Source organism: Hemitrygon akajei, chromosome 10, assembly GCF_048418815.1.
Source record: "Hemitrygon akajei chromosome 10, sHemAka1.3, whole genome shotgun sequence".
NCBI classification, from domain to species: Eukaryota; Metazoa; Chordata; class Chondrichthyes; order Myliobatiformes; family Dasyatidae; genus Hemitrygon; species Hemitrygon akajei.
Window position 1 is genome coordinate 174,170,366 of NC_133133.1, and position 15,875 is coordinate 174,186,240.

The 15,875-nt window shown below is 44.9% G+C and overlaps 2 protein-coding genes across 3 annotated transcripts in view; one reads left to right on the plus strand and one right to left on the minus strand.

Annotated features, from left to right (window-relative positions):
- Nucleotides 1-6,982, minus strand: part of spic (Spi-C transcription factor (Spi-1/PU.1 related)) — a 108,400-nt gene extending 101,418 nt beyond the window's left edge. For both annotated transcript variants that reach the window (XM_073057714.1, XM_073057713.1), the window contains exon 1: nt 6,893-6,982. The gene's annotated coding sequence lies outside the window, so the exon portion shown is untranslated. The remainder of the gene's footprint in view (nt 1-6,892) is intronic.
- A 5,426-nt stretch (nt 6,983-12,408) lies between these two features.
- arl1 (ADP-ribosylation factor-like 1) overlaps nt 12,409-15,875 on the plus strand; it is a 32,677-nt gene continuing 29,210 nt past the window's right edge. The window contains exon 1 of the mRNA XM_073059769.1: nt 12,409-12,556. Coding sequence (XP_072915870.1) covers nt 12,553-12,556 — 4 coding nt within the window. The 5' untranslated portion in view covers nt 12,409-12,552. The remainder of the gene's footprint in view (nt 12,557-15,875) is intronic.

The following is a 15,875-nucleotide window of genomic DNA, read 5'->3' on the forward strand; positions in this document are numbered from 1 at the left end:
CTCCTACCACACCCCGACCATTCCAGACTCCTCCTACCACACCACAACCATTCCAGACTCCTCCTGCCACACCACGACCATTCCAGACTCCTCCTGCCACACCACGACCATTCCAGACTCCTCCTACCACACCATGACCATTCCAGACTCCTCCTGCCACACCACGACCATTCCAGACTCCTCCTACCACACCACGACCATTCCAGACTCCTCCTACCACACCACGACCATTCCAGACTCCTCCTACCACACCACGACCATTCCAGACTCCTCCTACCACACCACAACCATTCCAGACTCCTCCTGCCACACCTCAACCATTCCAGACTCCTCCTACCACACCGCGACCATTCCAGACTCCTCCTGCCACACCTTGACCATTCCAGACTCCTCCTGCCACACCACAACCATTCCACTCCTCCTGCCACACCACGACCATTCCAGACTCCTCCTACCACACCACAACCATTCCAGACTCCTGCTACCACACCATGACCATTCCAGACTCCTCCTGCCACACCACGACCATTCCAGACTCCTCCTACCACACCACTACCATTCCAGACTCCTCCTACCACACCACAACCATTCCAGACTCCTCCTACCACAGCATGACCATTCCAGACTCCTCCTACCACACCACAACCATTCCAGACTCCTCCTACCACACCACGACCATTCCAGACTCCTCCTGCCACACCTCGACCATTCCAGACTCCTCCTACCACACCGCGACCATTCCAGACTCCTCCTGCCACACCTCGACCATTCCAGACTCCTCCTACCACACCACAACCATTCCAGACTCCTCCTGCCACACCACAACCATTCCACTCCTCCTGCCACACCACAACCATTCCAGACACCTCCTGCCACACCACGACCATTCCACTCCTCCTACCACACCACAACTGTTCCAGACTCCTCCTACCACACCTCGACCATTCCAGACTCCTCCTGCCACACCACGACCATTCCAGACTCCTCCTACCACACCACAACCATTCCAGACTCCTCCTGCCACACCACAACCATTCCACTCCTCCTGCCACACCACAACCATTCCAGACCCCTCCTGCCGCACCACGACCATTCCACTCCTCCTACCACACCACGACCATTCCAGACTCCTCCTACCACACCACAACCATTCCAGACTCCTCCTACCACACCACGACCATTCCAGACTCCTCCTGCCACACCTCGACCATTCCAGACTCCTCCTACCACACCGCGACCATTCCAGACTCCTCCTGCCACACCTCGACCATTCCAGACTCCTCCTGCCACACCACAACCATTCCACTCCTCCTGCCACACCACAACCATTCCAGACCCCTCCTGCCACACCACGACCATTCCACTCCTCCTACCACACCACAACTGTTCCAGACTCCTCCTACCACACCTCGACCATTCCAGACTCCTCCTACCACACCTCGACCATTTCAGACCCCTCCTGCCACACCACAACCATTCCAGACTCCTGCTACCACACCATGACCATTCCAGACTCCTCCTGCCACACCACGACCATTCCAGACTCCTCCTACCACAGCATGACCATTCCAGACTCCTCCTACCACACCACAACCATTCCAGACTCCTCCTACCACACCACGACCATTCCAGACTCCTCCTGCCACACCTCGACCATTCCAGACTCCTCCTACCACACCGCGACCATTCCAGACTCCTCCTGCCACACCTCGACCATTCCAGACTCCTCCTACCACACCACAACCATTCCAGACTCCTCCTGCCACACCACAACCATTCCACTCCTCCTGCCACACCTCGACCATTCCAGACTCCTCCTACCACACCGCGACCATTCCAGACTCCTCCTGCCACACCACGACCATTCCAGACTCCTCCTGCCACACCACGACCATTCCAGACTCCTCCTGCCACAGCATGACCATTCCAGACTCCTCCTACCACACCACAACCATTCCAGACTCCTCCTACCACAGCATGACCATTCCAGACTCCTCCTACCACACCACAACCATTCCAGACTCCTCCTACCACACCACGACCATTCCAGACTCCTCCTGCCACACCACGACCATTCCAGACTCCTCCTGCCACACCACAACCATTCCAGACTCCTCCTACCACAGCATGACCATTCCAGACTCCTCCTACCACACCACAACCATTCCAGACTCCTCCTACCACACCACGACCATTCCAGACCCCTCCTGCCACACCACAACCATTCCACTCCTCCTGCCACACCACAACCATTCCAGACCCCTCCTGCCACACCACGACCATTCCACTCCTCCTACCACACCACAACTGTTCCAGACTCCTCCTGCCACACCTCGACCATTCCAGACTCCTCCTGCCACACCTCGACCATTCCAGACTCCTCCTACCACACCACAACCATTCCAGACTCCTCCTGCCACACCACAACCATTCCACTCCTCCTGCCACACCACAACCATTCCAGACCCCTCCTGCCGCACCACGACCATTCCACTCCTCCTACCACACCACAACTGTTCCAGACTCCTCCTGCCACACCACGACCATTCCAGACTCCTCCTGCCACTCTGCTACCGTTCCAGACTCCTCCTGCCACACCACGACCATTCCAGACTCCTCCTGCCACACCACGACCATTCCAGACTCCTCCTACCACTCCGCTACCGTTCCAGACTCCTCCTGCCACACCACGACCATTCCAGACTCCTCCTGCCACACCACGACCATTCCAGACTCCTCCTGCCACACCACAACTGTTCCAGACTCCTGGAAGACAACGGTTCCAGTGAAGACTAATATATCACCCACTGAAAGATTCACTTATGGTGTTTACAACAAAATAAATGTTCATAATTTAAATAGGAGGGACTGGTCAGATTGAACTTGGAGCTGGTTAATAAGTCAGCACAGCATTGTAATGTGCTGTAAGACTCTATATTCCAATAAATTAGATACCGGCAGTTTTGTATTCCACATTTAGTTAATCTCCATTAGATAAACCAATCGCTGCTATTTATTTTTATGATAGTAATTATTATACACATTTCACATAAACATAATAAATAACATCTCCACCTAGCTGATAATCAACACTGGCTCACCTCAGGGATGTGGTGCTTAGCTCACTGATCTACTCTGTCTACATCCATGACTGTGTGGGCAGGCACAGCTCAAATGCCATCTATAAGCTTGCAGATGATATAACAATTGTTGGCAGAATTTGAGAAAGTGACAAGAGGTAATACAGGAGTAAGATAGATCAGCTGGTTGAGTGGTATTGCAGCAACAATCTTGCACTCAATGTCAGTAAGACCAAAGAATTGATTGTAGATTGCAGAAAGGGTAAGACAGGGGAATAGACATCAGTCCTCATAGAAGGATAAGAAGTGGAAAGCATTTTCAAGTTCCTGGGTGTCAAAATCTCTGAAGATCTATCCTGGGCTCAACATATCAAAGTAATAACAAGGAAGGCACGGCAGTGACTATATTTCATTAGGAGTTTGAGGAGATTTGGTATGTCACCAAAGACACTTGCAAATTTCTACAGATGTACCATGGAAAGCATTCTGACTGGCTGTATCACTGTCTGGTATTGGGAGGCAGCACTGCACAGGATCAGAAAAAGCTGCAGAAAGTTGTAAATTCAATCATCTCCATCGTGGGCACTAGGCTCCCAGCATCCAGGACATCTTCAAGGAGCAATGCCTCAAAAAAAGGCAGCATCTATCATTAAGGACCCCCATCACCCAGTTCATGCCTTGTTCTCATTGGTACCATCAGGGAGGAGGTACGAGAGCCTGAAACACACACTCAACAATTCAGGAACAGCTTCTGGGTTTGAATTGTGGTCTTGGGTTCAACTCTGTTTTGGGCCAAGAGTGTCCTGATGAAGGGTCAGTGCCTGAAATGTTTAACTCAACTGTTTATCCCATTCCTTAGATGCTGCCTGACCTGCTGAGTTCCTCTAGTATTTTGTGTGTGTTGCACTGGATTTCCTGCATTTGCAGAATCTTTTGTGCTCAGATCACAACAATGTGTTGCCTCAAAACTCTTCTCCTCACCTTCCCTCCAATTCTTTTGTCATTCTGTATCCGCTGGTTATTAACACCTGGGCTTTTGGAAAGATTTCCCTTTGTATTTACTTATAGAAACACGATGTGTTTATAAATTGCTCGTAATGAACTTAAACTTCTTCCTCAGTGCTGAGAAAAATCCCTCACTTTTCCATTCTCTCCCCTCATTATTGAGTCCATTGCAAGTAAGCTTCCCAATCCTACCTCCTATTGTCTTGGTATCCTTTCAAAGGCACATGTCCAAAATCAGGTGCAAACGCTAGCTGAGGCCTACAACTGATTTGCAAATATTCCCAGCATAATATTAAGGTGATTAGAGGAAAGTATTGGTGGGGGGAAGAGGTCAGAGGTAGGAATTTTTACACAGACTGGTGGATGCATGGATCACGGTGCAAAGGGTGGTGGTAAAGACAGAGACAGATACATTAGGGATGTTGAAGAGAGATGCCTCTCAAAGTCCAACCCTATGTGAAAGGTGGAAACAGGTAAGGATGGCCAACAGGGCCTTGGTGAAGCTGTGTAGGCCAATCCCCTGTACAGTGGATGCAATGGATTACAGAAACATTGATGAACTCCCACCATACCATCCACTTTGACAATTGAGACAGGAGGTCATCGATGGTCTATGCTCCACTGGGAGCTAAGGGCCAAGAAGAAGAAGAAGCTGGGCACTGGAATATAGAAAAATGGAGGGCTTTGTAGGAGGATAGGGTGAGGTTGATCTTAAGAGAAGGTTAAAAGATTGACACATCATGGGCAAAAGCGCATGTACTGTGCTGTAATGTTCTGTGTTGTACATATGTTCTTATTTGAGTTTCCTTACCCAAATAAGGGTATACTTGTTGTAAAGGATGTTCAGTGAAGACTCATCTGACCGGTGTGATGAGTTCTATTGCTCTAATTCTTTCTTTCTTCTCTCTCCTCCCAACAGGCAGAAGATACAAAAGCCTGAAGCACTTACCACATGGACAGCTTCTATCCAATTATTATATAAGACTACTTAACAGTCCCATAAATTTGGTAAGTCACTACCCCTATTCATTGCCACTAGATCTTGATTCTCATGGGATATGAGCATCTGATATGGCCACTGTTTATTGTCCACAATCTAATGCCTCTTGAATCAGAGAGGCTACGTCCTTTAAGGTTAACAGTAGATATAATGGTCAGAGCAGAAAGGGACAGCAGATTTCAAACTTTGAAGTAAATGTAAGTACATACTGTATATGTCACCATTTACGACTCTGATATTTATTTTCTTGCAGACATTCACTGGAGAACAGGGAAATACAACATAATAATGAAAAACTACAACACTGACAACCAATATGTAAAAGAAGATAAAGTGTGCAAATACAAAAAAACAATAATAAGTAAATATGTAAGTAAATAATACTGTGAACATGAGTTGTAGCGTCCTTGAAAGAGAGTTCATAGTTTGTGAAAACAGTTCATTGTTGAGGTGAGTGAAGTTATCCATGCTGGTTCAGGAGCCTGGTGGTTGTTGATAATAACTATTCCTGAACCTGGTGGTGTGGGTCCTGAGGCTCCTCTACCTTCTGCCTGATGGCAGCAGTGAAGAAGGAGCATGGCTTGGATGATGGGGGTTCCTGATGATGGATGCTGCTGTCTCGTAGCAGCACACTTTGTAGGTGAGCTCAGTGGTGAAGAGGGCTTTTCATTCCAAAACAACATTAAAGAAATAAAGTTTAATTTTATACCAATCCTGTAGTGTCATGGATATCAACATCAATACCACTTGTCAATGCCCATTGTATTTAATTACATGATAAAGCAGCCAACATAATCAAAGTCCTTACCTACCAGAGAGATTCTCTCTTCTTCCTTCCCCCATTGGAAAGAAGATACAAAAGCCCAGAAAAACATACCAGCAGGCTCAAGGATGGCTTCCATTCCTCCACTACCTCCATAATGCAGCTGGCATAAAGACACCACCCATTCTGAACATTCTCTCTTCTCCCCTCTCCCATCAGGCAAAACATACAAAACCTGAGAGTGCGTGTACCCAGACAGCTTCCATCCCATTGTTATAAGACTGTTAGTATGATAAAATGAACTCTTGACCTCACAATCTACCTCGTTATGACTTTACTCCTTATTGCCTACTTGTGCTATACTTTCTCAGTAGCAATAACACTTCCTTCTGCACTGTGTTGTTGTTTATTATGTTTATTCCCTTCAGGAGACACTGCCTGACCTCCAGCATTTTCTGTGTGTTACTCTAGATTTCCAGCATCCCAGTGTTTCTGTTACTGTTTTCCCTTGTTCTACCACAATGCACTGTGTAATGATCTGATCTGTATGACCAGTATGTAAGACAGGTTTTTCACTGTATCTTGGTTAACGTGACAATAATAAACCGATTTACTAGTTAATAATAAAATCCAAAATCTTCACTTTTTTAATACCAATTTATCTTTCCCTGGCAGCCTAGATCTTTCCACACCTGCTCTCTCCCCACATTTACAATAGTACTAACTACTTTATAAACACACAAAATGCTGGAGGAACTCAGCAAGTCAGGCAGCATCTATGGAAATGAATAGATAGTCGATGTTTCAAACCAGGATTCTGCAGATGCTGAAAATCCAGAATTACTCACACAAAACACAGCAGACCAGGCAGCATCTATGGAGAGGAATAAATAGTTGATATTTTGGGCCAAGACAGTCCTGGTGAAGGATCTCAGCTGGAAATGTTGACTATTTATTTCTCCCCATAGATACAGACTGATCATTATGTTACCACTGTACAATTGTCCAACTGCAATGCGTCACCTGTGCAATGTATTTGTTTACCTTGTCACCGCCTTTCAATATATCCGGCTGATTGATGAAGATGATCGGGTCTTGACGAGGCAAAGATGGATTTCGGAGTGAAGACTGAGGTCAGACTGGCAAGTCCATGAGGGAAAGATTCAGGTTTGTGACCCACTTAACTGTCGATTAAGCTAATAAAAACTGAACTCAATCTTTTTACCAAATCCTTTTTGCTGCAGCTGAAAAGGGGAAAATAAATGTACAAGTAACTCTCTGCTAGGGAAGTTATTTTATATTAAAGGAGTACTTTTCTTCTTCCCCAGGAACATAAATGCAATTATTTCAGTAAGTAAATCCCCTAATGTCAGAGGCCCTAGATCCACTTGTTACAGAAATATGTTGCTTGAGAAAACATTATCCTTGATCAGAATCAGGCTTCTCATTGACATACATTGTGAAATTTCTCATTTTGCTGTCACAGTACAGAGCAATATATCAAAAAGATCTACTATAAGTTACAGAAAGAAATGTAAACAGTTAATTACAGATAAGTACAAATAATCATCATCATGTGCCCTGTCTTATGACATAGGTGATCATGATCTTCCATCTGTTTTTAATCTGCGAGGGATTGTTGCCTGTGGGGAAGACCTCCTTCACGCTGGTGCTCTTAGTGTTTCTTCTTTCCATGACCGTGATGCTGGGATATACCCCTGGATACATCATTAGTGTCGTGACCTGGGCTTACCGTGTGTTTTGTGTCTTCCAACATCAGACACTCTCACCCAGGTGACCCAGCCAGGGGTGATCAGGCTTGACCTGGCTTGTGTCCCAACAGCACTGGTTCATGGATCACCTGCCTCGAGGTTTCTGACAGAATGAGGATATCAGGCCTCACGGATGATGATGTGATGAATGATTCTTCTTGGCAAATTTTGCTACAGAAGTGGTTTGCCTTTACCTTCTTCTGGGCAGCGTCTTTACAAGATGGGTGAACCCAAGCCATTATCAATACTCTTCAGAGATTGTCTGCCTGGGGTCAGTGGTCACATAACCAGGACTTGTGATAAACACCAGTTGCTCATATGACCATCCATCACCTGCTCACATGGTTTCCTGTGATCCTGATCAGGGGGCTAAGCAGATGCTACACCTTGCCCAAGGCTGACCTACAGGCTAGCAGAGGTAAGGAGCACCTTACACCTCCTTTGGTAGAGACGTATCTCCACCCCACCACAAAGAAAAAGAGAACAGAACAGTGAGTTATTCATTGATTCATGGACAGCTCAGAAATCTGATGTCAGAGGGTAAGAAGCTGTTTCTAAAACATTATGTGTGTGTCCTTAGACTCCTGTATCTTTTCCCTGTTGGTAGCAATGAGAAGCGGGAATGTCCCAGATAGTGAGGGTCCTTTATGATGGATGTTGCTTTCTTGAGGCATCGCCTTTTGAAGATGTCCTCATTGGTGGAAGGCTAGTGCCCCTGATGGAGCTGGCTAAGGTTTGTCTGATCCTGTGTATTGAAGGTTCCATACCAGGAGATGGTGCTACCAGTCAGTATGCTCTCTACAGTACATTTGTAGATATTTGCCAGAGTCTTTGGTGACGTATCAAATCTCCTCAGTTCAATTTTGAGTTGCCAAACAGTGCACAACACAAGAATATAAGTACATTAAAACAAGCCTAGATACCAGTGTCATAGGGAAAAAAAACTGTTCATTTAAGTTCAAGTTTATTGTCATTCAACCATACATGTTTATACAGCTAAATGACACATTGTTCCTCTGGTGCCAAGGTGCAAAACACAGCAGAAATAATCACGTACAGCAGAAACAAAAGGTTGGACAAACTTAGGTTGTTTTCTCTGGAGCGGCAGAGGCTGAAGAGATACCTAATAGAAATTTATAAGATTATGAGAAGCACACTTAAAGTAGACAGGCAGTATCTTTTTCCCGAGGTCAAAATGTCTAATACAATGTATTTAAGATGAAAGGGGTAATTTCAAAGGAGATGGGAGGTGAGAGAGATTGATGGGTGCCTGGAATGTACTGTCTGGGTGGTAGCAGGTACTTTTAAGAGATCTGAATACATACATGTCAGGAAAATGGAAGGCTATGAACATTGTGTAGGCAGAAGAGATTAGTTTAGTTGGCCATTGGATTACTAATTTATTTGAATAAGCACAACATTGTAAGTTCAAGGGCCTGTTCCTGGCTGTATCGTTCTATGTTCTAAACAAAGACCATGAGATATAGGAGCAGAATTAAGTCAGTTGGCCCATTGAATCTGCTCCACATTTCATCACGTCTGATCCAATTTTACTCTCAGCCCCAAACTCTAGCCTTCTCCCTTCATGTCCTGAACAATCAAGAATCTATGAACTTCTGCCTTAAATATATATAAAGACGGCATCCACAGCTAGCTGTGGCAAAGAACACGACAGATTTGCCACCCTCTACCTAAAGAAATTCCTCATCTCCATTCTAAAAGGACAGCTTCTATTCTGAGGTTGTGTCCTCTGGTCTTAGACACTCTCACCATAGGACACATCCACTCTATCAAGGCCTTTCACCATTTGATAGGTTTCAATTAGGTCACCTTCTTTCTTCTGAATTCTAATGAATACAGGCCAGACCCATCAAGCACTCTTCTTATGAGAAGCCGTTCAATCTTGGAATCATTTTAATGAACCTCGTTTGAACACTCTCTAGTTTCAGTATATCCTTTCCAAGATAAGGAGACCAAAACTGCTCACAATACTCCAGGTGAGGCCTTACCAGTGCTTTATAAAGTCTCGACGTTACATCCTTGCTATTATATCCTAGTCCTTTTGAAACGAAAGCTAACATTGCATTTGCATTCCTCACCACAGACTCAACCTTCAAATTAACCTTTAGGGAATCCTGCACAAAGTCCCTTTGCACTTCAGTTTTTTTTATATTTTCTCTCCATTTTGAAAGTAGTCTACCTTTTCATTTTTTCTACCAAAGTGCATGACCACACACTTCCTGACATTGTATTCTATCTGCCATTTCTTTGACCATTCTCCTACTCTAGGTCCTTCTGTAGCCTTTCTACTTCCTCAAAACTACCTACCCCTCTACCTATCTTCATATCATCTGCAAAGTTGCAACAAAACCATCAATTACATCATCCAAATTATTGACATATAACATAAAAAGAATCAGTCCCAATACAAACTCTTCTGGAACACCATTAGCTGCCAGCAACCAACCAGAAAAAGCTCCCTTTTTCCCAACTCTTTGGGTAAAAGGGTTAAGAACCACTTGTTAAGCAGCCTCATGTGTGGTATCTTGTCATAGACCATCTGAAAATCCAAGTATGCAACATCAACTGATTCTCCTTGTCTATCCTGTTTGTTATTTCTTCAAAGATTTCCAATACATTTGTCTGGCATGATTTTCCCTTGAGGAAACTATGCTGACTACAGCCTATTTTATCATGTGCCTTCAAGTATCCTGAAACTTCATCCCTAATAATCAACTCCAACATCTTAGTCTGAGGTCAGACTAACTGGCCTATAGTTTCCTTTCTTCTGCCTTTCTCCCTTCTTGAAGAGTGGAGTGATATTTGCAATTTTCCAGTATTCCAAGACTTCCAGGGCTGAAATGGCTAACACCGGGGGGCATAGTTTTAAGGTGCTTAGAAATAGGTACTGAGGATGTCAGGGCTAAGTTTTTCACAGAGAGTGGTGGGTGTGTGGAATGCACTGCCGGTGGTGGTGGTGGAAGCAGATACAATAGGGTCTTTTGAGAGACTCTTAGATAGGTACATAGAGCTTAGAAAAATAGAGGGCTATGTGCTAGGGAAATTCTAGGCAGTCTCTAGAGTGGGTTACATGGTCGGCACAACATTGTGGGCCAAAGGGCCTGTTATGTGCTGTAGATTTGTGTTAGAATTCAATTTGAAAAGACTAGAATATAAGAGCAAGGATGTAATGCTGAGGCTTTATAACGAATTGGTCAATTGTGAGCATTTTTGGGCCCTTTAGGAAAAGATGTGTTGGCATTGGAGAGGGCACAGCCTTAGAACAGAGGGAAGTAGATTTAGAACGGAAATGAGTAGGAATTTCTTTAGCCAGAGGGTGGTGAATCTGTAGAATTCAGTGGCGGCCAGGTCATTGGGTATATTTAAAGTAGAGGTCGATAGGTTCTTGATTAGTTAGGGTGTCAAAAGTCACGGGAGAAGGCAGAAGAATGGGTTTGAGTGGGAAAATATATCAGTCATGATGGAATGGCGCAGCAGATTCAATGGGTCAAATGGCCTAATTTTGGGAGGGAGGAGAGAGTGAGCAGCTTCAAGTTCCTGGGTGTCAAGATCTCTGAGGATCCAACCTGGTTCCAATATATCAATGTAGTTCTAAAGGCAAGACAGTGGCTATTCTTTATTAGGAGTTTTAAGAGATTTGGCATGTCAACAAATACACTCAAGAACTTCTATAGTTGTACCGTGGAGAGCATTCTGACAGGCTGGCATCACTGCCTGGTATGGAGTGGGTTGGGGGGGGGGGGGGGGGGGAGGCTACTGCACAGGACCAAAAGAAGCTGCAGGTTGTTGTAAATCTAGTCAGCTCCATCTTGGGTACTAATCCACAAAGTATTCAGGACATCTTCAGGGAACAGTGTCTCAGAAAGGCAGCATCCATTATTAAGGACTTTCAGCCGCCAGGACGTACAGAAGCTTGAAGACACACACACAGAGCGATCCAGGAACAGCTTCTTCCCCTCTGTCTTCCGATTCCTAAATGGACATTGAATCTTTGGACACTACCGCACTTTAAAAAAATATATACAGTATTTCAGGTTTTGCGTGTTTTTAATCTATTCAATATATGTAATTGATTTATTATTTTTCTCTGCTAGATAATGTATTGCATTGAACTACTGCTTCTAAGTAAACAAATTTCACATCACATACCAGTGATAATAAACCTGATTCTGATTCTAATCTTTTATGGTGTAATGGTCTAACAAGGCAGCTATATTTCTTTTGAAGATTGACAATTGGTATGTCACCAAAGAATCTAGCAATTTTCTACAGATGTAGGGTGGAGAGCATTCTGAATTGTTGTATCACCTCCTGGTATAGAGGCTCCAATGCACAGGATCACGAGAGGCTGCAACAGGTTGTAGACTTAGCCAACGTTATCAGCGACACATTGCCACTGAGAACATCTTCAAGAGCTGGCGTCTGAGGAAAATGGCGCCCATCACTGAGGAACCCTCACCCTCTGGGTCATTACTACCATTGGGAGGGAGGAGCCCGAAGACCCACAGCAATGATTCATAAAGACCTCCTTCCCTCCATCGTCATATTTCTTAATGGCTCATGAGCCCCAAAACACCACTGATCCATCTCACCTATTACCTATTCCCCATGTTGAAGGTTCACGTGGGTCTGGCCGCGGGGCCGGGAAACCGTACCGACAGCGACACCGGGCGGCTCGGAGTATGGCACCCGCCCGCGGTGAATCGACTGTCGTTGGTCCCCTTTACAAACTCAATTAATAATGGCGGTATAGCGACGAAAAGAATATATAAAATATTTGTATAGAAGTAATATTGCTGAATTATTCTTCTGTGGGAGAGCCGAATCTGCGGCTACTGGTTGCGGCCTATTTACCGGGAGATGCGCACGCAGCCCCGAACGTCGGCCACGTCGGTGGAGTGACGGAGGGAGATGGGTGAGTGAGGGGAAAGAGAGGGTAGAGGAGGGAATGGGGATAGAGGCGGGTGCGGGGCGAGGGGCAAAAGGAGAGTACGGGTCAGGGGCGAGGGTGGGGAGGGAGTGTAAAGATCTGAGGCAGGGGAGTGTGATGTTGGGGAAGTCAGTTTGAGGGGTGGTTGGGGAGATGCTCTCTTTGGGTAAGCTGTGCCAGTAAAGGGCAGTGGCGTGGAGGAGATGATTAAAATAGTTGAGAGTATAATGACATGGGGGAGATAGATGGGGAGGAATAGCCGGTATTGTGAATAATAGGGAACAACACACACAAAATGCTGGAGGAACTCAGCGGGTCAGGCAGCATCTATGGAAAGGAATGCAAAGTCGACATTTTTGAGTCATGATGAAGGGTCTCGGCTCAAAACATCATTTCCATAGATTCTGCCTGATTTGTATGTGTATGACTAATGGGGAGAATTTGTGGCGATAATGTTGGAAGTGCAGGGCCCAGGACAGGTCATCTGATATGTTTTTGCTCAGGAGCTTGAAGCTGCTCACTATCTCTACCACCAATCCTCCGATGTAGTTTGGCTTGTTTTCACCCTCCTGAGCCATTGGCTTTTACTTGAATTTTTCATAAGTCTGAGTTCTCATTTTCTGATTGGTTTACAATTTATAACTACAATACAGATATTCAGCCCCCAACCCCTTGTTCATATAAATGTGTATTACAACCAGGAAATTTTGATTAATTTAATTGGGAAATTTACAATAGGCTCTTTCCCTGCCCCCCCCCCCCCACCACAGTAGAGCCCCTCCAAAAAAACAGGGAAAATTGTAAAGGAGGATAAGCTAAAAATTGAAAAACTGAAATGTCAGCGGTTCTAAAGTATCTATTCCCCATTGTTCAGTACTTAAGTCAAACCACCTCTTGCAGCTGTTACAGCCAGTACTGTATTCTTTTTGGCTAAGTTTCTATTAGCTTTGCACTGTGTGATGGAGTAAGATTCCTTCTTGCAAAGTTGCTCAAGCTGTGCCAGGTTAGTTGGATCGTAGCAGTGGACAGCAATCTAGAGGTGTTGCCAGGGATATTCATTCAGGTTAAGGTCAAGACTGGGCCAGTCAAGGACATCAGTTTTCTTTGTTTGATGACACTCCATGGTTGCACTGGCATTAATGTCCTTAATGTCTAAAAGACAAATTTCCTCCCCAGTTTAGGTTTTCTGGCAGGTTTTTATCCAAGAAATTTCTGTATTTAGCGGCATTCATCTTCCAATCAATTCTAACCAGATTTTCAGTCCCTGCTGTTGAAAAACATCCCTGTGGCATGATGTTATCTTCCCCCATACTTTACAGTAGGGATGGTGTTACCTGGCTGATGCACAGTGTTAGATTTGCACCATGTGTACTGCTTAGTGTTCCTTAAGGTTGTTATAGCTGGGGATGGTAATGGGGACAAGCTCCCACTACCTATTAAATGTTCCCAATGGTGAGCACCACAAATAGCCTCTGACAACCAATTCCAGCCCCTGGCCTACACGTGTGCCAGGCAGAACCGTTTCTACTGACAGAAGAAGGGGCAAAGGTGGGTTACTGGCACCTTCAAACCAATCGCTTTGGGCAGATAAGGCTCATCAGCTGTGGTTGGCAACTCATCTAAGAGAAGGACGACTCTGACCTCAAACTTGCATGGTTTTGGGAGTAAACCCCGAGGAGAAAAATCTAGAGCTGGAGTCCATGCATTGAGTTTAATGTTGACTGGCAACTCATGTGACGCTGCTGGTGGCAAACTATCAGTTTCTGCTGTTCCTTTGGATTCATCAGTTGCGTGGAGAGGGGGAGCTTGCTGCACAGGCAACAGCTTGCTCTCTATATTGTATTACCCAGGCTTGTGTATCTAGACAGCTCGAACGCAATATCCATGGTTAATTCTGACTGACAGAGGCCTCAGAGACTGTTTTGTGTTGAGGCCAAGAAGTTTCACTTCAGTCTCATCTGACCATAAGACCTTCTTTCGCATCTTTACAGTATTTTCTAAGTGACGATTTGCAAAGTCTTTATGGGCAAGGATGTGTTTTTTGGCCAGGGCTTCTTCCTTGCCACTCTTCCATAAATACCCATTTTTCTGCAAGGCCTTAGAGATTGTGGAGCCATGAACTTCATCTACAGTTGTCGCCACTGATCTGCCGCTCACTCAGCATGGCTTGGTGCCACACTAGCCTCTCTTACAAAAATGTCATTCTCTGGCAACTGAGTTTAGAGGGGCGACCTGGCCTAGGCTGTGGTTTCATATTTTTCCCACTTTTTCACGATAGTCCACACCGAGCTCCGAGGTAGGTTCAGTGCCCTTGAGATGGTCTCGTATCCTTCCTCAAATGTGTGCTCTGTTATCATTTCCCTGACTTGTCTGGAATGCTCTTTTGTCTTCATTTTGGTTTGGTCTGTTGATAATCTACCATACTGTTGGACCTTACAGAGGGAGGGGATGATCCTCTACAAAACAAATTGGGTGAGTTGGTAAGTTAATAGACAGTATTGCACCTGAGGGAAGTTAGTGTAGTCGTTACAAAGGGGATGAATACTTTTTCAACCTCACAGTTTTAGTTTTAAATTTTTAGTAAATTGTTGACAGGTTTTGGAATTTCAAAGCTCAAAGTAAATTTTATTATCAAAGTACGTATTTGTCACCGTATAGAGATTCATTTTCCTGCAGTCATACTCAGCAAGTCTATAGAATAGTAACTATAACAGGATCAATGAAAGACAACTAACTGTGCAAATGTAAATATAAATAAATAGCAATGAATAACAAGAACATGAACTTAAAGTGAGATTATTGATTGTTGGAACATCTCAATGGATGGGCAAGTGAGTGTAGTTAACTCCTTTGTTCAATAGCCTGATGGTTAGGGGATAGAAACTGTTCTTGAACCTGGTGATGCGAGTCCTCAGGCTCTTGTACCTTCTACCTGATGGCAACAGCAAGAAAAGAGCCTGGCCTGGGTGGTGAGGATGTCTGATATGGATGCTGCTTTTCTGCAACAGTACATGTGCTCAGTGGTGGGAAGGAGTTTACCTGTGATGATTTCTTTAGATTTGCTCAAAAAATCCTACTTCAATATATTTTAAATTTAAAAAGTGAGACAGTAAAATGTGAAAATAGTTGTGGGGCTGATACTTATACTCAACACCCTACAGGTTAACTTGAAGGCTGACTCAGTGGTGAGGAAAACAAATGCAATGTTAGCATTCATTTCAAGAGGACTAGAATATAAAAGCAAGGATGTGATACTGAGGCTTTATAAGGCACTGGTTGGAGTGGTGTGAACAGTTTTGGACCC